This window comes from Notothenia rossii, assembly GCF_949606895.1.
Source record: "Notothenia rossii genome assembly, chromosome: 7".
NCBI lineage: Eukaryota > Metazoa > Chordata > Actinopteri > Perciformes > Nototheniidae > Notothenia > Notothenia rossii.
In genome coordinates, this window is record NC_136905.1 from 75,035,103 (window position 1) to 75,062,172 (window position 27,070).

A 27,070-nucleotide genomic window follows, 5' to 3' on the forward strand; every position below is an offset into this window, starting at 1 on the left:
TTTCAATGTTTCAAGCATTTGAGATCAGCAACCTTTACTTTAATTGAAATATCTTGAATTAATACCAGCCTACACTGATGTTCATATTTCTTTCATTTTTTGATCTTATTAACGGATACATAAAGAGATAATGAGGACTTTAGTTTGTTTGAACACATCACGTTTTCTTAATATTTATTTTCTTTTGTTGAAGGCTTAAAAACTGATAAAAGATTATGATCAGGAGACTAGGATTATTATAATTAAATGTAGTTTACATGTTTTGCTGTTGTAATTTGAACATTGAATCTGACTTCCCTTTACCCTCCAGGCCATGGGAGACCCCCTGTCCGACTGCAGCCCCCTCATCAGTGCAGCAGCCTCCTGTAAGCTGCGGCTGGTCCGCCTGCTGGTGGAGGGGGGAGCTCAGGTCAACAGGCAAAACCCCAAAGGAGAGACCCCGCTCCTGGCTGCCTGTAAGGCCCTGAGAGGGGAGCCTGGTGGGCCTGAGACGGTGAAACTCCTCTCCTACCTGCTGCAGAACAAGGTCAGTCAACTTTCAACTTAGAATACTGCGTAAATGCAATCTATGGAATTCAAGTTTTCCCACTTGCTCAACAGTTCATTGATTTAGATATATTTCTAATGCATAATAAATGTGTCCTAGCAGTAGGGAGAGGTGGTACTTATGCATTGTAAACAGCTTTCTGATTATCCCAGTTCTGCTTCTGTCCTCGATCCACCTCTTCAGAACACTTCAGACAATTTATTCTGCTGGAGAACACAACTCATCTGAGGGACGATGCTTATTGAATAGGTTCACATGGAGGATTGTGCATTAGACTGTCTAATACAAAGTTCTCACTAATCAATGACGAATCAGATTTTATTAAAAAAGTGAGCTGAACGTGTATTCATAAGCAAATGATATACAACATTGACACTTGATTTCTTAGCAAACAAAATTGAAAGACACCAAATGCACACCAATCAATGGTCATGAAATTTAATTTTTGACTGTCAACGGAGATGTATGGTGTAGTGGGTTGTGTGTTGGTGTTCGGATCAGGGGGTTCTGCAGGTTCAAACCCCACTGCAGTCAGCATGTTGTTGTGTCCCTGGGCAAGACACTTAACCCCAAATTGCTCCTGTGGGGATTGCAATGTAACTGTAATCCTTTGGGCCAATCAGGCAGAGCCGAACGCCCAGGACCGGGCCGGACGCACCGCTCTGATGTACGCCTGCATGGAGCGGGCAGGAGATCAGGTGGCGTCCACCCTGCTGGCTGCAGGAGCCGACCCCAGCATGGAGGATCACTCCGGGGCCTCAGCACTGGTGTACGCCGTCAACACACAGCACCAACCCACACTGAAGGTCCGAACAGCTGGGGGACATAGGAAAGATTGATTTGTTTATGTTGGAGAAGGATGGGTTTATTGAAACAGAGAGGCAAAGAAACTCAGCATTAACATACTTACAAATACCAAAATGTAAAGTTACACCACTATACAGTAGGTAAAGGTCCTGCATTAAAGAAATGTACCATATTATTTTGTAACTATGTACGGATATACATAATGTATCTAATAAGGTTTGTTGTTATTTATGTAGTAATTTCTTGGGAGTGTTTTTAATGGTGTTGCCTGTCATAAGGGTGCTGATTTTTTAGGTACAAACAATGCATAATACGTTATAATTTGTGTCTGTAATCTTAACTTGAAAAGGAACGAGTCACTTTTGTTTCAAGTAAACATACTAGATGTCTCAAAAATCATACTCCCTACAGATTTGACTCTTTTCAGATTATTAAATCAGTTCAAATCTGAGCGTTGATACTGATATTACCAAGTATTACGAATACAATAAAGCGTTAGTAAGCAGCACCATCAAATCTGTGTATTTCAGGTTTTGATGGATGCCTGCCGGGCGAGGGGTCGTGACATCATCATCATCACCACACAGGTGAATGTGAACGGAGGCCCGGTGACCAGGCGTTTCCTGAACGTTACACCGTCTCCTGACTCCTCGCCGGTGTCCTGCATGTCCCCGTCCGACATCATCCTCAAGACGGGCTCCCCCAACTCACCCGAGGGAGAAAACATCTTCAACTTCAGAGGAACTGGTGGTGAGTAATGCTGAGTGTTTTTCAATAGAAAGTACACATTATCACACAACTGACTTTGTACTTGGTATATAGAGAAAAGCAGACATTTGATTAGAACATCTTAGACCAAAACATGCAAAACCCCAACAAAAAAAAAAATCTCAAAACATAGATAGCAGATTGCTGATAATCTATATTTACATTAACAACTCCACCTGAGGATAAATAGCCCTGTGTAATCCTCATTCAGCAAACAACCTGGATCCTAACATTGGATCAGTGTTATATTGTGGATGTTTTCTGGGTTCTCCACCTTGATGTGGAGATCAGTAGCACCAGCAGTACTCAGTATGCAGATCTGTGTCTCTGGGTATGTAGCTGTGAAGTGTTTAACAAAGGCAAGTCTAGACGGATGAGAGCAAATTCCTGGTGGTTGCAATCATTAGCTGAGTGCTCATTCTTGTGGACAGCAGATGAAATGTGTTGTCAGGGTGAGGTGAAGGTAATTCTGGTGGTGCATTTTAATGAAAGAAGCCACATTTCTTAGGCTACAGAGGAACTGATACTTCATTAATCCCGTAGAAACAAACAAGCGTCTCTTTGAATACAGTTAGAATAGAATGTGGAAGTAAAAGCTTTGTTATTTTTTAATAATGTATATTGTATGCAGTATATACTTTATATTAATCTTCATTGTACTGGTTTAAAATGCCACTGGCGATTAAACACACACAGCTCCTCCATTTCCCTCTGGCATTGCATTTTGGGAGAACAGTGTACATCAGCAGTGCCAGAAAATATAATTGGCCATTTTGTAATAATACAAACTGGTGTAAGGTTGTTTGTTTTGGCAGTTTTCTGGCGTGAACACAAAGCAGAAACCTATAGAATTAGTATGAAGTCACAGACTAAGAAACACGTGTTTTGAGTGCACCTTGGCTAATACAATCTATACAAAAATAAATACTATGTTTGTACTATACCAGCATAATACTTGCTGCTCTGAATATGTATCCTCATGGTTGATTCCAGTTAGTGTAAATTGATTCGGATTAAAATGTCGATATATCATCAAATGAAGTATGTTTGCTTTGTATAGTCCAACACATTTCCTTAGAAGGGCTTTGCCATCTGTACAGCATACAACACCCTCTATCCTTTGACCTTTGTTTAGGATAAGTGTAACAGGGACAGTTATGTCTCATTTGTATATAATATATTATGTAAATATGTCTATATAATTACACAAAATCTGTGTTTATTCTTGTTTCATCTTGTGTTAATACCTGACGCAGTAGGACTCACATCAGTATGTGGAACTATAATTTTAGCGTGTACCCCTATGTTCCTTATGTATGTGACACTGTTCCCCTTTTTTTCGCGGGGTTCATGCATCGTTCTCCCCTTTTGATACTGATCTCTGTGGGAGAGGTAGGCGGCTCTTCAGCCAGAAGCAATTTCCGTGTTTTAGTGTCGACTTTATGCAATTTAAGTTACTTTTTATTACTTATTTTTGTTGTAGTGTCTCACGGGTGTTCACAATGTATTTCTGTGTTGTTTAATTTGTATAGGGGCACGTTAAAGAGAGTACTGACTGGAGAAATGTTTTCTTTCTGTCGCTGTTTCGTCAGGTATGTTGTGTTACTTTTTACGTTATGCCCTTTTGATACTGATCTCTGTGGGAGAGGGGCACGTTAAAGAGAGTACTGACTGGAGAAATGTTTTCTTTCTGTCGCTGTTTCGTCAGGAGTGAAAATAAATGTACATCCTGAATGAAGCTACACGTCTGGGTCGTCGTCTTTCTACACAACACAACGCAGAGTCAGACACAGCCGGTTACACTTGGTGCCGTGACGACCCGTTGTATCCGCGACCAGCGCCGTCTGGTCCCCGGGGTAAAGCTGCTGCCCACCGGCGGGAAGAAGGAAAGACTGGAGTGTGTGTTTTTTTTTCCTCTTTTTTTTTTTTTCCCCCTCTCTTGCTGCGACCGCAGGTGCGTTAAAGGGACAGTGTACATATTCAAATTGAGAGATGCACTGAGTCTGAGAGGACACTTATCACTGAGTATATCTGTCTATCTGTGTTTTATCATTTTATTTTATTTTAGTGTTTTATCTCTTGTGGGTGGCTTTAAACTGTGTTTTGATTGCTTTGTGGGATTTTTTTGTTGTTGTCATTAACAATATGGATGTTAGTGGGCATGATGTCACATTTGGGTTGGGGAGGGGCCAGCGACTTAAAGGTAGTGAAAGATTTGGGTTCACTAGTGATTTCAACCCGACATTAACACCTGCTGCAAGCTCCACACCTATTATGCAGCCAGACCGTAAACTTACACAAGTAGTATCTGTTGAAGCTTTTGGGGAAATGATAACAAGTTTGGCTAAACAGATAGGTGAGAACATATCAAGCACCATGCACCAGCCCAGTGCTGCCCAGCCTCAGTCTCCCACCAATCCACACCCGTCCCACCAGGCTGATTTGTCTCAATTGAAGGTTGTGGTGCAGTCAGACACCAAGGCTCCGCCTTACTTCAGGGGTGATCGTGCTGATGTATTTTCTATTCATGAATGGGAGGACATGATGAGATGTTACCTGAATAGAGTGAAATGTGACACTCACGTAGAAAGGTTTGATCTGATTATGTCAAGACTAACAGGTAAAGCCAGGGATGTGGTGAAAGTGTCAATCCGCAGCCGACCTGACTTGAGTGCGACCGACCTGCCCACAGCTGTGTTTGACATATTGAAGGGTAACTTTAGTGAGCTGTCATACTCTAACTTGCCCATGAAAGATTTTTACGGCACTGTTCCACGTGCTGGTGAAAGTGCTATGGACTATTGGATACGCCTTAACAAGTCAATAGATGCTGCGGACGAGTGCCTCCGGAGGCGAGGTAAATGTGTAGATGACCCCAGTGCAGAAGTGGTCTTGATGTTCATTAATCACTGTCCTGACCCCAGTCTCGCCATATCATTCCAACTGAAGGCACCTGAGCGGTGGACCACGGCTGAGGTTCAGGAGCGTCTGGACGCCCATATGAGAAATGTGAGAAAAACAGCAGCGCAGTCTCATAATGTGGTGGGTCTGTCAGTTTATAGTCAGAGCCCTGTGACTGATTCTTTTCGCCCTGTCAATCTGGGGATGTCTCAGGCCTCATTAGCGCACCAACCAGACCCCCCTCCCAACTCTCTACCGGCCACTGCCCTTGCTTACAGTCAGCCTCAGCCAGACCATGCTAGGGTGAGTCCCCAAGTGTCCCCCTTATCCCTGCCTCTCTCTGCTGTCTCTGACCCAGCCCCTACCACCGTCAACCCACCTACTACCGACGCTGGTGTTCAACAGGTAGTTGCAATGTTTGACAGAGTTCTGGCTATGTGCAACGCTTCCCTTACAACCAGTCAAAGGCCAGACTACCATCAGCCAGGTAACCACCAACAAGCCCACCGTCAGAATGGTCAGCCAGGCAACCACCAACAAGTCCACCGTCAGAATGGTCGACCCCGTTACCAGCAGGCATCTGAGTCCTTTCCATGCAAGGTTTGTGGCTCCAGGGACCATTCAACCCATGCACACTGCAGGCTTTACAGATTATGCCTTAACTGCTTCAGTCCTGGTCACATAAGAAATCAGTGCCCACAGGCCTCTCCTTCCTCAGCCATGCCACCTTCTCCCTCCAATGCTGGTTTAAACTAGCCCGCCCGTGCAGTGAGAGGGATAGCATGGGCGGCACTAGTGACACCCTCAGTGAGGAAAATGACTTAAGATCAACATATGTGAACTGCTGTAGTAATCTTCCTGATGACAAAACTGTGATTGCTGTGGGTTCACATAGAGTTGAAGGAGCCAATGACTTGTTTTATACCCCAGTGTTAGTAGGGGGTCAGTCAACTTTAAGGGGGATGCTTGATTCAGGGAGCATGTCATGCACACTCAGCGAAGAGGCAGAGTCCAATCTTAGAGCTGCTGGTGTCCTCCCTTGTCCTCAGCCTGTGCCAGAGAAGGTGGTCCTAGTTGGCTGTGGTGGCCTTATGACACAACCCAGATGTATCTATGACCTGGAGATTGAGGTTTACGGTTCTAAATTCATTGTGCCAACTTTCCTTGTCCCAGGGCAGAGAGACGAACTCATTATTGGTAGCAACGTCATCAGGCCCATATTACAGAGGATGAAGTCTGATGAGAAGTACTGGGAGCTCATCCAGTCCAACACCTCAGACCCCGACTGTGAGCAGTTTCTTCAGTTGCTCAGCTGCATCACTCGTTGGTCTGGTCCTGAACTGCCTGACAAGGTTGGCACGGTCAAGCTACGGCAAGCTATCACTCTAGCACCACAGAAGGAGTATCTGGTGTGGGGAAAGCTACCTGGCAGTGTTCCTGTGTCCCCTGGGAGCACTGTCATTGTGGAGCCCACCTCCTCCCGTTCAGCCCCCAAAGACATTATTGTGGGACGGGTTGTGGCACCCATGTGGGGAGATCGTTGGGTCCCTATGAAGGTCCTTAACCCAACCAAGAGTCCCGTGACACTACGCCGCAATGCTAAAGTGGCCGATGTGTTTACTTGTGTCGCGGTGGAAGACCTTCCCCTCTCTCAGGGTGTGAATAGGCCACAGACCAGTCAGGCAGCTGACCCTCCTCCCAACTCAGATGCCAGCTCTACCCACACTCAGCAGCTTAAAGACTGTGGATTGGCAGACATCGACCTCGAAGGCTGTGCGGTGTCAGATGAATGGAAAAAGAGACTCTCTGAACTGTTGCTCACTTACCAGGATGTCTTCTCCAAAGACAAGCTGGACTGTGGGGAAGCGAAAGAGTTCGTCCACCGGATTCATCTCACTGATGATCACCCCTTCAGGCTACCCTATCGCCGTGTCCCTCCAGCACACTATCACAAACTGAGAGAGGTGCTGTCTGAGATGGAGTTGAAAGGCATCATCAGTAAATCAGTCAGTGAGTATGCATCGCCGCTGGTCCTTGTCTGGAAGAAGTCAGGAGAGTTAAGGATCTGCACTGACTTTCGCTGGCTTAATGCCAAGACCGTCAAGGACGCCCACCCGCTGCCTCACCAGGCCGACTGTCTTGCTGCCCTTGGTGGAAACGCCTTTTTCAGCACCATGGATCTCACATCGGGGTTCTACAACATCCCCCTCCATGAGTCTGACAGGAAGTACTCGGCATTCACAACACCCTTAGGCCTGTATGAGTACAACAGACTTCCCCAAGGTCTTTGCAACAGTCCCGCGTCCTTTATGCGGATGATGATGAGTGTGTTTGGTGATTTGAACTTCTCCAGCCTCCTCTGTTATTTGGACGACCTGCTTGTCTTTGCTCCATCCGAGGAGGAAGCCCTGAAACGGCTGGAGACTGTCTTCTCGCGGCTCAGAGCCAACAACCTGAAGCTGTCTCAGAAGAAGTGCTACTTCCTTCGCAGGACTGTGGGGTTTCTGGGTCACGTGATAGACAGCAGTGGCGTCTCAGTCGAACAAGAGAAGGTGAGGGTCATCTCAGCTTTCGGGAAGGAGGATCTCATGAACGACGACGGTTGCACCCCATCTCAGCGGAAGGTCAGGTCTTTCCTCGGGATGGTGCTGTATTATCAACACTTCATTCCTGGCTGTTCTTCCATCGCAAAGCCACTCTACGCCTTAACTGCAGGGCAGAAGAGGAAAGCCAAGGGCTCTTTCGGTCGGAGAAGAGCTGGCACCTTTCGAGAACTGACTCCTCAGGATTGGACCCCTGCCTGTGAGAAGGCATTTGATGATCTGAGACACGCACTCCTCAACAGCGTGGTGCTGGCACACCCAGACTTTGATAGGCCTTTCATCCTCTCCACCGATGCTTCCCTTGATGGTCTGGGTGCTGTACTGTCCCAAATTTCTGCTGGTGAGGAGAAGGCAAGACCCATCGCCTTTGCAAGCAAAACTCTCAGTCGCAGCCAGCTCAATTATCCTGCACACAGACTGGAGTTCTTGGCTCTAAAGTGGGCGGTTTGTGAGAAGTTTAGCCACTGGCTCAAGGGTCACAGATTCACCGTCTGGTCAGATAACAATCCTCTCACATATATCATGACCAAGCCGAAACTTGACGCCTGTGAGCAGCGGTGGGTTGCTAAGTTGGCTCCGTATTCCTTCGAAATCAAACATATTCCCGGCAGGTTGAACGTGGTGGCGGATGCCCTCAGCAGAGACCCTTTCGTGAAACCTTTGAGGGAACGGTTGCTGCGTGAACCCTACTTGGAGCTACTGGACCAGGTCTGTGACGTCAGTGATGGGTCTGTGCAAGATGCCTTCCGCCTCACCTGCCAACCACAGTCACTGGAGGGTCCATCTCACTCTGACGCCATTGAAGGTTCAATGTCTGAGGATGAGGTCTCTTCTCTTCTTTCCTCCTTGGACGAGTGGGACTCTGCTCCTAGGCAGCGTGCAGCCTCCCTGGTTGATCACCTCACCACCTTTGAACCACCTGGCCAGGACACGTTGCATTCCCTATCTCTTTCTGAGCTGCAGTCACACCAGCAACAGGACCCAGTAATTTCCAGGGTCGCTCTCTATGTCGACAGGAAGCGCAGGCCTTCCAGACGGGAACGCTACAATGAGAGTCAGCCGACTCTGAGAGTCTTGAAGCAGTGGGATAAACTGACTCTTCTGAATGGCGTCCTCTACAGGGTCACGAAAGATCCCTTGACTAGACAGAAGAGGTCCCAGTTCGTGGTGCCGGAGTCGCTAAAGGCAGATGCATTATCTGGTGTTCACGACCATGCTGGCCATCAAGGTCAGCCCCGCACACTGTCTCTGGCCCGCCAGCGTTTCTTCTGGTACGACATGGAGAAGGATGTCCGCAATCATGTGAAGCACTGCCACAGATGTGTTCTCAGCAAGACTCCTGAACCTTCCGCAAGAGCCCCACTGGAGAGCATTAAGACCTCTGCCCCTCTGGAGCTTGTGTGCATCGACTTCTGGTCAGCTGAAGACCGTCACAACAAGTCTGTGGTTGTTCTTGTGATCACCGATCACTATACAAAGTTGGCACATGCTTTCCCCTGCCAGGATCAGACAGCTAAGAGAGTAGCCAAGAAGCTGTGGGACAACTTTTTCTGTGTTTATGGCTTCCCTCAGCGCCTTCATTCTGACCAGGGAGCAAACTTTGAAAGTGAGCTGATTGCTGAGCTCTTGCAGTTGTCAGGGGTTGACAAGTCCCACACCAGACCTTACCACCCTATGGGGAACGGCGGCACAGAGAGGTTCAACCGCACCCTGGGCAACATGTTGAGGTCTCTACCACTTCGCTCCAAACAGAAGTGGCCGCAGATAATACAGACAATGACTTTCGTGTACAATTGCACTGTCCATGAGACCACTGGGTTCGCGCCCTTCTATTTGATGTTCGGGAGAATCCCAAGGCTGCCAGTGGACCTTCTGTTCAGGAATGTACTTCATGATGTGACTGTGTGTGACTACAATGCCTACGTGAAATCCCTCTTGGAAGACCTGCACTGTGCCATGGCACTGGCCCAGAAAAACTGCACAGCGGAGCAGAGACATCAGAGTGACCAGTATAACAAACGGGTCAGGGGCCAACCTCTGTCTGTCGGTGACCAGGTGCTGCTGGCGAACAAAGGCGCCAAGGGAAAATGCAAGCTTTCTGACAAGTGGATGCCTGTTGTGCACACTGTGGTGGCCTCAAAACCAGCCCTCCATATCTACCGGATCAGGGATCCAGAGGGACATGAGCGTGTTGTTCACCGAAACCTGCTGCTGCAAGTCAACTTCCTTCCGCTGGAGGAGGCCTCGGATGGTGAAGATGATGCTCCTGTGCCCGCACCTACCCCTAGCATGACCGATACCGCTCCGGCATCTGATTGGCATGGGACAGAGGTGTCCGAGTTAGACACAGCAGCTGCAACAGCTGGGCCATCCCTAGCTGGTTCCCTCTCGGATGTTGACGGGGAGGATGGCCGCACCGCCTCATGGGTCCTTGAGCAGTCCCCTTTTGATGACTCTGTTCATCCAGACCACCCACCACCTCCTTCTGTGTTGGTCACCCCCGTTTCTAGTGACCCTGCAACTGCTGTAGAGACCCCAATGGCTTTCCCAGCTCCTCTGCCACAACGGCCCCCTGCCAATAAGCGTCAAGCATCGCATGTAGATGGCCAGGTTACCTCACGATTCGGCAGAGTCATTAGACCTGTGCGCCGCTTCATTGAGTCCATGGCACAACTTGAGTCCCTTCTTGAGGGTTGAGATAAGGCCGCGTGCTGTTATTAATGTGTGAAATGTGGCGTGTTAGCCATTATTTGTGCTCTGGTGATATACTGCTGTATTGAGCCTTTTTTTATTTTTCGCTCATCCACATCGTTTGGCCAGGGTGTGGGGTGTAAACTGCACCTCACCTTGTCTGTAGAGTACTGTGTGTTCTTGCTGGGCCCAAGCGAGTCCCTCATTCTCTTATCCTTTAGGTAGGAAGCTCTTATTGCTGTTTCATATGGTTTTGTTGCTTGTTGTAATGGCCAGTGTGTTTATATGTGGATTGTTTTGCGACCCAGAATTTTGCATAATTCTAGCGGGGTGAGTGTAACAGGGACAGTTATGTCTCATTTGTATATAATATATTATGTAAATATGTCTATATAATTACACAAAATCTGTGTTTATTCTTGTTTCATCTTGTGTTAATACCTGACGCAGTAGGACTCACATCAGTATGTGGAACTATAATTTTAGCGTGTACCCCTATGTTCCTTATGTATGTGACACTGTTCCCCTTTTTTTCGCGGGGTTCATGCATCGTTCTCCCCTTTTGATACTGATCTCTGTGGGAGAGGTAGGCGGCTCTTCAGCCAGAAGCAATTTCCGTGTTTTAGTGTCGACTTTATGCAATTTAAGTTACTTTTTATTACTTATTTTTGTTGTAGTGTCTCACGGGTGTTCACAATGTATTTCTGTGTTGTTTAATTTGTATAGGGGCACGTTAAAGAGAGTACTGACTGGAGAAATGTTTTCTTTCTGTCGCTGTTTCGTCAGGTATGTTGTGTTACTTTTTACGTTATGCCCTTTTGATACTGATCTCTGTGGGAGAGGGGCACGTTAAAGAGAGTACTGACTGGAGAAATGTTTTCTTTCTGTCGCTGTTTCGTCAGGAGTGAAAATAAATGTACATCCTGAATGAAGCTACACGTCTGGGTCGTCGTCTTTCTACACAACACAACGCAGAGTCAGACACAGCCGGTTACATAAGGACAAATCCATTAAGGTGATGGAGAGGATATGCAAAATGCAAAAGGAGACACAGTTAATCTCAAGTACTTCCACATGTTTGCTTCTCACTCATTCTGTCTTATTCCCCTACATCAGGCACAAGAGGAAGCAGCAGCAGCAGCAGCAGCAGCAGTGGCAGACCTCCCTCCTGTGAGCTGGGCCAAAGCAGCCACCCCCCGCCCAGACAGAGGATGTTATCTGAACCGTGGCTGGCCATCCACAACCTGGCCTCCCTGAACCGGGCCTATGAGGAGGGCCTGATGGAGAGGAGCCTGCGGGGTGGGGAAGGGAGCAGAGAGGATTCAAGATGGGAGACTGTAGAGAGGGGAGGAGAGGAGCCACACTTTCATCAGTCCAGGGGGGAAGAGAGGAAGGAGGGTTTGCTTCAAAGGAGGGATTACAGATGTGGAGGAGAGAATTACAACAGAGAGGTTTTTCTTCCGAGGCTGTCTCAGTCGGCCCTCTCCCTGACGGAGGTGAGCTCATCTCACGCAACAGCAAGCCGACTCTTCCCTAAGAGGTGTCTGATGCCCGGAGGTTCAAATTCTGACACCACCACCCTGAAAAGCGGTGTTGATAAGCTTCCTGCCTGTTTGCCTCCCCACTGCCAGCTCCGCAGGAACACCCTCCCCTCCGTCATGGTGGTTCCTCCTCCACTTCAACTCCCACCCTTAGTCCACCAATCAGACTCCCATCTACAGGTTCCCATTCCCCAAAGCAGGAGCATGGTGTTTCTGCCTCACCCGCCCAGCTCCTCTTCACCCAGAGCTCCTGTAAGACTCCCCCGTCTCCTGCCCTCCTCCTCCTGCTCCTCCCTGGCAGCTCCTCGTGCCCCCTGCTGCAGCAAGAGGTCGCTGCGCCGCCACTCAGTACAGCTGGACCAGATCAGAGGAGGAGAAACAATTTAGGCATTCATCCCTCCGGAGTCCATTAGGAAACATCATTAAAGTTCAAACAGCAATCTGAAAATGTGGTAAAGTTGACACTCTTTAAAAGAAAAGCCTCTAAAATGGTAACAGAAGGGCAAAAATAAAAGCACTTATTGCCATGTTTGTGCCTGTATGTCTGCGTCAGTATTATGGTTTAGATTGAATTCTGAAATTCATCAATTTATTTTATTTGTCATTTCTTTGTTTGAAATAGGCTATAATTGTTTATTTATATTTGTAATTTTTTTCACAAAAATGTAAAGATGAACTTCTGTTTCCCGGTTCAAATATCCAGTGGTGTAGTGGGGATTTTTTTACTGGGTGGACGGGGTGGTGGGTGGACGGGAGACACTCGCGCTCGTGAACTGTCAAGGAGGGGGGGGGGGGGGGGGGGACACACACACACACACACACACCTCTGTGTCGCCTGTCAGCGCAACTTACATGATGCCGTTTAGACAATATAATAATAAAGGGCGGTGCCGGATGTCAGAGAACCGATCCGGCCTTTCTGCGCGACTATCTCAAATGCGGGACATAGTCTCAATGTGTGGGACGCGGAAAAAATAATAAAAATGCTGTGTGTGCAGTCCCGCACAGTGCGGGACACCTGGTGACCGTACACACAGGGTTCTGTCCCTCACACACACACACGCTTCAAATCAAGTTGCATAAATGCTTGAGCTACGTTTTTATTATAATTACTGTGAAAACTCCCTATTATGTTTTCGTCATTAATACAACAAACACACACTTGCAACTGATTACACTGGCAATGATTTTTAGATGTATTAGACTATTAAAAAAATAAATCATGCTTCAAATAAGTGGGGGTACGGCGTACCCCCGCGTCCAACGCCCACTACACCAATGCAAATATCATTATTGCTTTATCATCTTTGAATGAAAACCTTTACATTTTAACACAACAATAAAACAGCTATTATTTAAAAAATATTATTAAATAAGGTTGTTTAAACCCATGGCTGTCTAACACATATTTAATCCAATGGTTGCCCAACTGTTTGAATTGTGACCTGTTCTAAAAAGCTAATATTTTAGAAAACATGTAGAAATGTAAACATTTTGGTAGCAAATGTGTTTTCACTTGATTACGAGAAGAAAAGTAAAAAATACTACATTTTTTGACGGCAAATCCCAACCAATAGGTCCAGTGAAAGAAGGTCATGTTCATGGCAAAAGGAGTGAAGTCATTTTATTTGTTTTTAATATGTATCTACAACAAGGGGGACACAGGCAAAAACGACTGACAACTTGATGAAAATTAAAACAAAACCCCAAAAGAATTACATTTATTATCAATGCATTTTCCCACCTTTTTTTCCAATAAGCAACATTTTTTTGTCTAAAGAAACTTTACAATATAAAGAAACGTACGAAGAAGGAACCTCTCATTTTACTACACGAGACATTTAGGATCTGAAACTACCCTAACATGAGATACAAAGCAACCCCCCGGGGACAGACTGCCTTATATTCAATACTGCTTTGTCATTAAGAGGAAAGAAATGAGGAACTGAACAGAAAAATCTTTACACCCCTCCGAATCCTCTCTTAACCCTCCCTACCCCTGAATGTTACAGTATTATACATCAGCACAATAGAAATACGGAAATGATCAACGTTGTGACGGTTTTACTTACAGGACAGAAAGATAGAGAGAAGTTCAACTGCATTTTATACAACAGTATTTCAAAGTACAGGGGACGAAACGCCTGCTCCCGCACTTTCTCTACCTCTTCTCAGCAATAAGAACAAATCTGTCTGTTATTTTTTTTTTCTCTTTACTTTCCCAAAACATTTCTCCCGCCCCATTTTAAATAGATAAAAAAAAATCCTTCATAGTAAAGTCTGTACTCTGGTACCTGGTGTGTCGGGCTGAGAGCCAGCGTCCTGTGGCTTATTTTAATTGTGGGTAGTTAAATGTCCGAGGCATTCTTTTTATTATGAAAAACTGGCCTGTTTTTGCTCTATTCTTGCAAATTCTCTGTCAAACAGTGAAAAATATGACTGTTTTGCCAACTGTACAGCAGAGGAGGGAGGCTCCTGCTCAAGAATCGCGTTTAATTTAAAGATTTGTTAAGATAATGTGTGTGACTGAGTCAGCTAAAAGGCGTTCAAACACACTCACTACAAAATGGTCGTCCTCTGAGACCCCTTGACGCCACAGCTCTGATGCACAGTGAAGTGCCACGTCTGTCAGTGATGAGGTGAAATAGCATAATAGTCTATAGCAGCTCCAGTTTGTTTCTTATCGTCAAAGACACACCATGTCTCTGAACAAACACACACACACAGTTGCCCCGAATCAGCACGTTTCTGATCAACTGTTGTCGTGATTTGAAAATATCAAAACATGTCAATGATATCAAAATGCATTTTACAGTATTTACAAAAAAATTCAAATGAAAAGATGGAAAGTTGTAAAAAAAAAAAAAAGATAATCAGAGAGGGGTGGTGTGTTTGCTGGCCCGTAGGAAAGGTGAGGAAGGGACGGAGGTGTTTTTCTTCAAGATGACCCAAGGGAGGGAGGCCACTCGTCACAGTCAGCAGAGCAACGCCTTTACGTTTCCTGCTTTGCTCCGACATAAAAAAAACCGCCCAGGATTCGATCAGCTGAGAGCCCTTTCAGAGGGAGCGCTGCACGGGTGACAACAACATTTCTGCAAGCTGAACTGAGAGCGTGTAAAAGCAAATATCCAAAAAGCACAGACATACATCACAGTGTGTTGGGAGCTCATCAGCAAAACAAAAAACAATCCAACTACAGTTCAGCAGAGGCCATACCGCAGCCTACGCACATGTTGGAGTGAACAGTAACCTAAGAGGGCAGCGTTAGTGGAAGCAGCATGGGGGGGGGGGGGGGGGGGGGCACCTTCAGGGCCTGGGTACGGGGGTCTAATGATGGAGGGGCTGCTGACTGGATCTGCATATTTACACAGTTGCTACTAGTTCTGCAATTAACAAATAAACCAGGGATAACACTTTAAAAAAAAGTAACAATGACTCATAAGACAAATGTAAAGTACATAAATAAATAGAGCTGTGCATCTCACTGCATGGAAGATCAAAAGAAAAAAACAAAACAGGAGCCACTTCTTCTTCTGGTTTGGATTATTGAAAAAGGAGTTTAAAATCAGATTGTTGCTAAAACTTTTTTTTTTAAAACGAGCCAATCAGTACCTTGATGGATAAAATCTCACCTGCAGGGGGGAGTGTGCTCACATGTTACCCGGCAAATCATTTCTAATTTGAGCGCACATGTGTCTTCAATAAAATAATGTGCACTTAGAAACAACAAAAATTAGAACCTAATCTTAAAAATGATCATATCAATATCATTAATAACAATAATACAATAATAAAAATAGCAATGATACAATACGTACACAAAAAACGGGGGGAGAAAAAAAGAAAAATCACAACACCTCAGGTAAAAATGTACACACCGAGAGAACAATGCGGGCGGGCAAACTGAATCCATCGGGTGGAACAGCGACAAACAAATTGAAGATAAAAGTCCGAAGTGGTTGAGAAGCGGCTGCTAAAACGCTGCGTCCTCCTGAGAGGGGGAGACAGTCTCCTCTCCCTCTGTCTCTCTGTTTGTCCTCCTACCCTTCGCTCATTGTCTAGAACCTGACAGGAAGCCAGGGAGGCCGGGGCGGGAGTCAGAGAGGAGGCTCTTCCTGTTGCTCTGTGACTGCTTCCTGTTCAGACCGGCGGCCATCTTGCATGCTCCAGGAGGGCCAGTCTTAATTAGAGTCCCAGCATGCTCAAGGGCTGTCACAGAAGGCTGTGTGGCCGTACAGTTCCCGAGTGAGGAGGGGGAAATGGATCCCGTATGGTTGGTCAGGAAGAGGGTGTGTGTGAGGAGGGGGAGGTCGTCCAATCCGAGGTGAAGTAAGGTTTGAATTGAAGAAAAAGAAAAAAAAAAAAATCAGGTGCAGGGGTACAAAAATAGGAGGGGGAAAATAAAGAAAAATACAAAAAAAGGAAAATAAAATAAAATCACACACTCATCGTCATGTTGGGTGAATACTGAAAAGAGAGAGAGGGAAGGGGGAGGAGGGCACAGATGAGTGGAGGTGTCACTGACAACATGTAAACACCAGAGGGCGCTGTCGCCCTGCAGAGGCACAGGAGCACTCAGACAGGCTCCAATACACCTGACTCATGTCAGCAATACTGCAATTACATTTTCTGATTATTAATAAGGAATGTTTTTGAGGAAAAATCTAAATTATAAATATCACAAAAAACTTCAATATAAAGCCTTGTTTCTTCATTCTTTAAACCAGATATTTAGATTAAACTACCTAAGATTGTTATGATGCTTGTATTTATTTAACATTTCAGAACTTAAATGTACTGAAAAGTAGGTAGTTAAAAAAAGCAACACCTGGTTATGAATTAAAGTGCACTAATGTTGTCTCCAAACAGCTCTTATTTTGAAAAACTAAATGTTTTCAGATTTGTTAAATCCAGGTATTCAGTACACAATGTGGCTCTGCAGGCCGAGGGTCATAGGCCATCTAAATCTTACACCACCCTTCATCCACAAAAAACGAAACTGTTTAACAACAACAAGACATTTGTGTCAATCAGCTGATCACGGATGCAGAGGGTATACAATGCATTAGTAAGCGGCTACAATGCAAGCAGAACATGGGATATCTTTTAAAGCCCCGTTTTTGGATATTATTCGATACAATGTACATGTTGTGCAAATTAGGAACCGCATAAGCCAGTATATAGACCTGTGCTGCATTTAAAGCAATAGGTCCCCACAGGTCTGCTTGGTTTCGTGTAACAGAATAAATCTGTAAAATTATTTCAAAAATGATGCTCCGTCTCTTTGGGTCCTGTTTTCGTTTTGCAGTAATAAAATGTGTTTTTTTTCCGCATCACACTATTCTTTTTGACTTTGGGTGCTTGTTAAAGGCAGGGTACATCATGCTTCTGCTCACGCAAGTGGTCGCTCACTCTCTGGTTTTCTTATTGTACGGTCTACTCTTCCAGAAAGGGCTCCGATTGCCCTTGGTTCGGTTCTTCTTTCTCTAACAAAATTTGACTTGTTGGATTTGGCAAGGTTTTCAATGAGTTTGAGACGGATTGGATAACACATTTTGGAGAAGTGAAGACCTTTGCTTCAAACTACTTTTTAATCATTTGATAACTTTAATTGCTGAAAAACCACACAGGGCCTCTGAGCAGAGATGGGGTCGTTACTAAAAAAAAGTAATATATTACATATTAATTTTTAAAAAAGTAATATATTACACTACTTCGTTACTCTCTACATAAAGTAACTTGTTACTTTACTCGTTACTTTACTCGCAGGGCCGGCCCGCCCCTCCCTACAGGCAGACTGCGGCGCACCTACAGTGTAAAGCGCGCCACAGTTTTGCCTCTGCGAGACTCCACTTGCACCCCCAATTACTATTGCATTAAGGAAGACATAACACAGTCTTTCTTTTGATATGCTCTTTAATAAAATAGGCTACCAGCCACCACAACAAGCTAACAGTCTGTGAAACGTAAAGACACTAATTAATGAAACCAGTTCAATTACGCATTATTCTTATTCTTATCATTCTTTATGAGCGCAGTAACGGTAAGGTATCTAATTACTTATTTATTTAGTATTCCATAACTTAGTAACAGAGATGGTCAAACTAAAGTGGTAGAGACATGGCAGCATTCCTACAATGAAGCGGGACATTGAACTGTTCACCCGTGAGAGGGCGATCAAGAAAAGAGAGTGAGCGGCCCCGTTGAGGAAGTTTACAGATGAAAAGACTCAGCCATGTTTATGCAGTACTGCACGTGGAGATGTGGACGCGCAACTCGCGCAGATTACGTAGGCCTACATGTATATAAACCTGCGGCCGAAACCCCCCTTGTCTGTCAGTGAGTGTGATTACTTTGTAACGCGTTACACCCGACTGCCTCTGAGATAAAGTGTCAGTTATTAAGAAACACTGATCCATTTCTAATCAAACTATTAAAAATAGTGACTTTATAGAACTTTATCGACACCCACAGACCTAACGAGGGAACTCTCTGCTTGCATTGGTTTGTCATGAAGTCAAGGAGAACTGTTAAGGGTCGTGAGATGCCATTCACTCGCTCTACTTACACTTTCGCTTTGGAATGGGTTCAAGAAGTTCCCCCCCATTTCGCCGTCATCTCTCGGCGTTCCTGGAGGGTTGTTCATGCCCCCCATGTTATTAGGGGAGCTCTGGAAGAAGAGAGGGCAACAAAAACAAAAAAGGAAATGTTGAGACAGCGTCGATAAAGTGTTGAGTCTAAATAAATACAAAACGCTCAGAGAAGATTATTGAAAATCAGTTTCTCTCACCTTTGGCAACCCGTCCATATCCCCAGACCCTGAGGAGGGGAAAGAAACAGTTTGGTTGTGAAAACAATATAAAGAACTGTTTAAGTTGTATGAATGTCAATCAAAGTCCATCAATGATGTGTAAAGCCACACTGTGTTTGAAACCCACCTAGTGATCCGTTCATGTGGTGAGGCTCCATGGCTCCCATAGCTCCCATCGGCCCGTCAGGCCCCGGCCCCATAGGGAACTGGGGAGAAGATGTCAAACAAATCTTATAAACGACTGCAGTATTATTTACCATCTTAGACCACTTTGGTTCTTTAAAACACGGGTTATTGAATGTATTCTTCCTGGTTTATTTCCAGTCGGCTCTTATAGATCTCAGTGTTGCAGCGTTTTGTTTCTCTAATGCTGAACTGTACTGATGCCCACTGAGGCTGTGTAATTGTAATCATTAGAACAACATCCATAAGAAATCAATCTACAGTTGCTGAAACTTTTGCGAAATCTGGAACATTTTATTTTTAAAGTAACATTATAGAGATTTTAGTTTACTTAAATCATGTGTGATACTCACATTGGGTCTGTTGCCTCCCGGTCCGATTGGATTCATCATTGTATAGATGTTTTCACTGGAGTTAGTTGAATCTGAGGAACAAAACTACTTTAGTAACATGATATAAGAGGAAATATGTGAACCACTCATCACAAATATGTTATCAAATAAATGAAAAGTAGACATGAAAACACTGATAATGATTGTTTGGTGACACATTTAGGCTTTTTTAGTGAGGAGAAAACGAGAGACACATCTATTTCTGACACAAGTGTTAGCGCCGGGGACATAGTTAATTGACGCACCACCTGGGCTGGGCATGATGGGAGTTCCTGGTGGACCGCCTCCCCCTGGAGGACCCTGAGGAACAATTAGAAATAGAGGTTAAAATTGAAATCATATTGATTGATACATTTTTTATTTGTTTTGATTGATTGATACATTTTTATTTCGAACAAGTAAAATTAGAAAAACAAAACAAATGTTGCAGTGCATAGTCATGTAAAACAAATCAAAACAAAAAAATGACAAAACAAAAAATGACATTAACAACAACAACAACAACAACAACAGCAACATAAACAGTGCCACATCTAATGTTCGAAAAGGAGTGAGAAGAAGTATAACTTATTTAATCTCACTCCCTTGTCCCTAAATGATTTATTTATAATTTGTAATCTGCAATAATTATCATGTAACATATAAATCATATAAAACAAGTATCAGTAGAACTAAACGCTGTAAACAGGAGAGCTGCTTTTTGACACATTCAAACTCACCACATAGTTTCCTGGAGATGAGGAGGAGTATGCTATCTGCAGGGGGAGAGGAAACAGATAATCAGATCTGAGGACACTGAATGTGAATCCATACAGGGTGGACAGAATAGGAAGAACACTTTGAATCCAATACACCGGTACACACTTTTGTGAAGCTTATACATGTTTAGACTGCATCAAAGATGAGTTGTTTAAATTCTATAGTAAGTTTTTTGTTCCAGAGTTTGAATGGTAAATGTCTATTTCACTTCCATTCAGAGAAATAGCCAAAAGGTTTATCATTCTTACTGATGGACACATATTGTGATATTTGTGTAAACCAGTACAAATGACAAAATCAACAGCACTCGGAGCACTAAAGGTAAAAGTAAGGTCTTTCTTTGCCTATTTTTAGGTCATGTGTAAAGGTCAAGGCTTTCTGACTCACAGAGTTAGCATTCGGTCCAGGCCACGGCCCTCTTCCTCCGGGACCCCTGAAGAAAAACAACGAAAATAGAAAGATTCAAAGGAAGAAAGAACGCAAGTGACAAACTGCACCATGGCAATGGTGTGAAGAGTGATGAAACAGAAATAACTGTTATAAAAGATCTAGCAAGACAAGAGATTACCCTGTGACTCAAAGAGACGTTTAATTCCACTAGCTATATATGTTAACTTACATGTTCATTCCTGGCATGGGGCCGCCCATGGAGTTTGGAGGTGGCCTCATACCTCCATAATTCTGTAAGAGCAAATGTTAAAACATTGTAAGAACAATTAACAATGAGTCTTTATCGAATCTCAACAATATTCCTGCATTTGGTGAAGCTGGGACTGTTTGTCTCGGGTAGATGAGACTACAATTCAAGAAAAGATACATAACTATTGTGTGTATATTTTATAAGAATCTCAAAATATTGATATAAAGAAGTTGCATGCTTCAAACTTTTAGCAGCTACTAAAGTGTGTGCGTGTGTGTGCGTGCATGTGTGTGTGCTAGTGGCTGGTCATACCTGTGGGCCCATAGCCATTCCTCTAGGAGGGTTCATCCTCATTGGTCCACCCATGTTAGGATGTCCTGCAGGAACAGACACACAGTCTCACACACTGCGACACACTACACATAACCCACTAGGCTCCTGTAAATCCACATATGGCTCCTGAATCAGGAATTAAGACGTGCCGCAGACAATGCTTCATCCTAATCCCATTAGTTGTAACCCGCTGGCCCCTGACACTGTAATCTGCAGCTAAAATCACCACGGACCCCTCACTGAGCCAGACAGACACCGTGCTCAATGCACACAGGAAAAATGAACTGACTTTGTTCAACAATCTGAATAGATTTAAGATATATAAACAGAAACGACCTGGCTGCTATCAACTGTGATCACTTTGGGTGACGCAAGGATAACTGTGTCAAACTAAAATGCGTAATATTTCCAAAATGAGCTCTTGCACATTTTTTCATTATGAACTGAATTTCTTTGGCTCTTCTTTTTTTGGTTAATAAAAACATAAAACTGGAAGGTGAATATATAACTTATGAGGGTCAACATTTTAATTAGGGTGACCAAGTTAAATAACTCTTTTAACTCTTAGATACATAAGTGGGTGTTTTTTGACCCGGTGAGGTGGTTTTCTTGAAGTATCTTTGTAATTACATTTTGTTATCATTTCATATTCCAGCTATTCCTCAAAAAACATGTTTTGGATATTACATTACATGTCACTTGTTAGATGATTTTATCCAAAGCGACTTACATACTCAATACTGTGAACAATCCCCACAGGACCAATTTGGGGTGAAGTGTCTTGCCCAGGGACACAACGACATGCTGACTGCAGTGGGGTTTGAACCTGATCCGAACACCAACCCACCGAACCACACGCACACATTTATACATTTTAATTTGAAGAAATTGTAGTTTTTGTATTACTACCTCAAGCTTCCATAAGTGGGTCAAAAATGACCTGCATGCATTTTCTATGGATTATTATTATTTATTTTTTTAAATGTAAAAAATGTTTTTTATAAATATTATTAGAATTATAAATAGTGAAATATTAAATTTAAGTAATTAAATAAAGTGATTTTTCTGAACCAAAATGACAAAAATGGCATAAAAACGCATTATTCTAATACGGGTCCTTTTTGACCCACTTATGGAAGAGTGTCAGTCACTCATGCATCTAAGGGTTAAAGAAATGTGATATCACACACAATAAGACTAAATAAAAAATAGCTATTTTTTTTAAGCTAGTTGGAATGATAGAATCTAGAAATTCAGAAACTTCTATTTTTAACTTAATACACTGATATGTATATACTTTCTTTTAAAGTAGTCGTTCTTGGTGGAAACGGGAATAAGTGCATACATTTTTATGGACAAATAAAGTAGTTGTTTGGTTGAACATTTAATCAACATTGATCTATAATGTAAACAATAATAAGTCACAGTCATAGGGGAGTCATAATCTATCATAGACAACCCCCTTTATACAAAATGAACATGTCTTATAATAAGAAACCCCCTTAGAGTTTCGAGAGAGGTCCCGGTCTTACCTTGCGGTCTGATCGTTTCCAAACTGTTTGGCAGGAGAGGCTGAGATCCAGGGATTCCCCCCGGAGGCTGAGGAGACACAGGACTCATTACAATACTCAATCACTACAACACAACAACACAAAAGTTGGTAAGAAATAAAAAAAACAAGAGAAAAACAAAAACTACTGAAGTACCTGATTTGGCATTCGGAGTCCGGGGCGCGGTCCACCTGGATACCGTGGTGACATGAAAGGCTGAGGAAAGAAATGAAGGAAAGAGGAATAAAGGGGGATTGGGGAAAGAAAAGGTAGGGAACAGAGGAACACAGAGAAAACAACATTTTCATTATTGACAAATCCAAGAGCACTCAGCAGGGGCGGCACTGAGGACACACAGATGGACACAGTGTGGCTGGAGAATGGAGGACGACACTGAAATATCAACACACCTCCCGAGACACATCAAAAACACACTACAGCTACTCAGTATTTTACTATTTTTAACAATGCTTGCTTCTGCACACACTCCTGCCTGGATTTGTGTGTGTGCAGGTTAATGTGTGTGTGTGTGTAGAGACGGCGCTCACACAGCTCCCTGCCTGCTCTCACTGTGGTGTAAGCTGATTCGGCCTGTGGTCTAACTGCGTAGTTAGAGACACCTCAGGCCAACAACACTGTCCAAAAGCCTTCAGGAAGCATGTCCACACAAGACGGAAACCAGAAACCACAAGAATAAAGAGCCGGGCCGCCGCAGTTAATGGGCAAAGGCTAGCTTTACCTCCACTTCGGCATCTGTAGCTACCGTTCTGGATAAGAGTTGACACGCTGACTGAATATAATAGTTTATAGTGGCTGACTATATTAGATACCTCTTACCTAGTTGGGCATTTGAGCAACTATAAACTCTGTGTCAAGTTGGAGTTGAAATTTGGACCCATCGCTTTAATATGTATATAATGATACACTTTTTACAGAAGTGCTTCAGAGAGTGAACAGTTAAATAAAACACTCAAATGAAATAAAAAAACATAAATTAAGTTAATCAAGTAATTAAAAACCAAGTAAAATACTGCTCATGTGTGACGTGTCCATAGTGCCTGTCTCCTGTTTTATTTATAAGGTGCAAGAACAAGTAAGCGGGGCGGAGGGGTGTGTGTGTGTGTGTGTGTGTGTGTGTGTGTGTGTGTGTGTGTGTGTGTGTGTGTGTGTGTGTGTGTGTGTGTGTGTGTGCAACCCCCCACAAGCTGCTCCGGGGGTGGGGCATGAAGTGAATTATTCATCCCACACAGGGACTGCCGATCTGGGGCCTTGGAGAGCATCGGGGCCCTGCCTCCTCTGGATGCTGGGCTTTTATTAACGGAGCAGAGCGGGACCTGAGGGGCTGACATCTACGAGGAGTTAGCCGGCACAAAGTAGAGCTAACGGGGCCCGAGGGCACGAGGGGAAGGAGCCAGTGTGCGAGCAGGTGAATGCAAAGAAAAAGAGCCTGTGTGTGAGTGAGGGGGGGATTTAGAGGGTATGAAAGAGAGAGGGGTGTTTGAGAGAAAGGGTTTGCCTCTTACCTGGCCATGGGGTCCCATCATTGGGTTGCTGGGGTTGTGTGGGGGGGGCTGTGCATGAGGGGATTGCTGGGAGCCGGGTGGTCCCTTTAAGAAAGAAGAGCGATATCAGAGAGGGGAGGGCCCAAAAGTGGGCTTTACACCTGGAGGAATTAGCCGAACAAAACCATAGGAAAGAGTTGGACGAGAAGTGGGGAGTAAGCGGGGGTCTTGAGGAGGAAGAAGAGGAGCAAAAAGATGGGTAAAGCTCTTTTAGAAGCGCGGTTAGTTGATCTGCTATGCAACAAAAACACAGGATTAAAAGCCAAAGCCCAACAGTTTTAATTTGCCCTTTAGAGAAAACAAGCCAGCATATATCAGTATTTAGCATTATTAATGATGGTTGGGACCCTCAGGTCAGGGGACTAGGTGTAGCTTTCCTCTCAGCCACATGGGGGCAGTGTTGCCAAAGGCTCAGTGCAACAGGACAGGAAGCAGCAGGACAGGCGCTAGTGGCAACTTCAAACCACAAAGATGATACTGACAAAAACAAGATAAAGTTAGGGGGATTTTTCCAGCTTATTATGATCCTTCTTTGGTACGACAATGTCTCAGCGCCAGCCTCCCCCGAGCCTCTCCAACCCCCTGCTGTGTTATTGCTGACATTTCACCCCAAGACAAGAGGTTAACGACCCCCAATAAATAACTCATTATGCAAGAGTCTCTTTTTTCACTCTTATTGCGGTAACTGCCTTCATCTTTTCCCGTGCTTCTTTAAAATTTTGATCAGACAAAATGAGAAACAGCAGCTTGGTTGTATTGGGATGTATTTGTTTCTGAATTATTCTAGATAAATTATTAATCCCCTAAAAAAACAAAAAAGTAAAAATAGACATGGCAGATTTGTTTACTCTTTAATGAGAACACTTGATTTGAAAAATGAAGCCACTTTTTGACTATTTTATTCAGATAAAGTTATTATAAAGCTAAATGTTAACATTTGAGCATGTGGAATATTTTGTTAAATGAAACCAAGAAAACAACATGATTATATTTGTCAAAGTAAAAGTATTTGAAAGTGTGTTTGGGTCTGAAGCTTGATTAAACAAGTCTAGAATCGCAAAATTCATATGAAGCCTTTATTGCAGCAAACAACCAAAGCTTCCTGTTACAATAAGGTCCCTCGAACACACACACACACACACACACACACACACACACACACACACACACACACACACACACACACACACACACACACACACACACACACACACACACACACACACACACACACACACACACACACACACACACACACACACACACACACACACACACACACACACACACACACACACACACACACACACACACACACACACACACACACACACACACACACACACACACACACACACACACACACTCTCACTCCCCCACCATGTTATAAATAGCACTTCCATGCGTCTCTCCTCACCCGCTCTCCCCCACCCTTTCCCTTGCTTATTCACAGCCGTACTCTCACTAATCCCCCCCTCCCTCCCTCCCTCCCTCCCTCCCCAGCAACGCCACCATCCTCTCAGCACATTGCCTCGCTCTCAGCAACCAAACAATGGAGTGGTAGGTAGCCACAGAAACAAACACCGGGCCACAGTCCTGGTGGCACTGATCTTTCACATTTCCCTCTCTTCTTCCTCTCACCCCTCTTCATCCCCCTCCCTCCTTCCCACTCCTCTATCGGGTAACCTGCTTTTTCTCTCCGACTCTTCTCCACCACCTTATCGCCAAATGCCAGTGCTGTCCATCACACCACTGCCTCGCGGAGGATGTGTGTTTGTTTGTGAACGTGTGTGCACGAAGGCGTGTGTGTGTGTGTGTGTGTGTGTGTGTGTGTGTGTGTGTGTGTGTGTGTGTGTGTGTGTGTTTGTCTCATTCTCTACACTCTTCAGACAGCCATCTCCCACACTAAAACCTTTTCCTTCACAGAGCGGAGACGGGTCGGAGACGGAGATGGAAGGAGTGGAGAGAGAGCATGAATACGGGATGGTTGAATCACGAAGCGGATGAATAAACGTTGTGAGCACCATCTGAGGCTGCGGTGGGTGTAAATATCGGAAGTGGAATAAACGATGTTTGGAAAAATTTGGGGAAAAGGGGGAACAAAAGTGGGAGTTGGAATTTTCTTGTTATCTGATCAACTCTTGATTTTAGGCTAAAGGACTTTATTACTAGACCTTGACTGATTGACGTGTGATATAAAAAAACAACTTTGTTTTACATAAACATTAAAGTTACAGTTAACTATTTAATCAGACATATCAGTTATGAACAATATATAAAAGTGTTGCTGCTCGGCAAAAAAAAAAAAAATAGCTTGTTCTTTTCAAGCCAAATCCTAAATCGGTTTTATTGGTGATTTTTTCTTCATAGTGTGCAAACATAAGTGCCAATACAGTCATAAATAGTCTAATATCTCTAAATAATATTGGCCTGCTGATAGTCTTTTCTATTAGTTTAAAAATAATATGTGCATGCCGCCTGAATGGTTGGTTTTTTGAGAGTCGAGTGGAGTAATGGTATGTTACTCGAGGTGATGGAGGAGTACACAGTACAGTGATAAAGGAGAAAGTCTTACCTGGAAGAAGCCAGGGGGCATGGGACCGCCGGGCATGGCGTCGTTGGGGGGCATGTTGCCCATCACAGGGCTGGGCGCTGCCGCTGCGCTCTGAAACACACAATCATGGTGATTAATTGTGGTGTGTGTAAGTGGGTGTGTCTCCAACTGCTCTTTATGTACATTCTGCAATGGCCACCGAATGACTTTAGGGGGCAGTGTCTGCACCTGCAATCACTGCACCTCCTGCCCCCCCCCCCCACAACCCCTCTCATCCAAAGTTTAAAGGTGACGGTCCCGCTTTAAAATCTCTAAATGGTTCCCTCATCTGTGTAGTGGAGAGTAGGGCTGCTCAATTTAATCGTATTTTAAATCGCAATAACGATTTTGGCTTGCAACGATTATGAAAACAACATAATCGAAATAAA

General features: G+C 44.2%; 2 protein-coding genes across 5 annotated transcripts in view; one reads left to right on the plus strand and one right to left on the minus strand.

Moving 5' to 3' along the window:
* Positions 1-313: 313 nt before the first annotated feature.
* Positions 314-12,245, plus strand: LOC307046452 (ankyrin repeat domain-containing protein 34B; the record flags this gene model as incomplete). Its single annotated transcript, XM_079692848.1, has 4 exons — positions 314-526; positions 1,171-1,353; positions 1,885-2,101; positions 11,434-12,245. 4 exons carry the CDS (start codon positions 314-316, stop codon positions 12,243-12,245), a joined length of 1,425 nt encoding a protein of 474 aa, XP_079548974.1.
* A 1,211-nt stretch (positions 12,246-13,456) lies between these two features.
* Positions 13,457-27,070, minus strand: part of LOC307047266 (single-stranded DNA-binding protein 3) — a 41,880-nt gene continuing 28,266 nt past the window's right edge. Inside the window, exons 5-18 of one of the 4 annotated variants that reach the window (XM_079694139.1) lie at positions 26,664-26,753; positions 24,050-24,133; positions 22,683-22,742; positions 22,509-22,575; positions 20,956-21,020; positions 20,623-20,684; positions 20,391-20,436; positions 19,964-19,999; positions 19,490-19,544; positions 19,206-19,276; positions 18,797-18,875; positions 18,649-18,677; positions 18,427-18,528; positions 13,457-16,080 (exon numbers count right to left, since the gene is read on the minus strand). In XM_079694139.1, coding sequence (XP_079550265.1) covers positions 15,910-16,080; positions 18,427-18,528; positions 18,649-18,677; positions 18,797-18,875; positions 19,206-19,276; positions 19,490-19,544; positions 19,964-19,999; positions 20,391-20,436; positions 20,623-20,684; positions 20,956-21,020; positions 22,509-22,575; positions 22,683-22,742; positions 24,050-24,133; positions 26,664-26,753 — 1,017 coding nt within the window. In that variant the 3' untranslated portion in view covers positions 13,457-15,909. Of the gene's footprint in view, positions 16,326-18,426; positions 18,529-18,648; positions 18,678-18,796; positions 18,876-19,205; positions 19,277-19,489; positions 19,545-19,963; positions 20,000-20,390; positions 20,437-20,622; positions 20,685-20,955; positions 21,021-22,508; positions 22,576-22,682; positions 22,743-24,049; positions 24,134-26,663; positions 26,754-27,070 lie in introns of all 4 variants that reach the window. The other 3 variants (XM_079694137.1, XM_079694136.1, XM_079694138.1) reach the window with 3 other exon arrangements.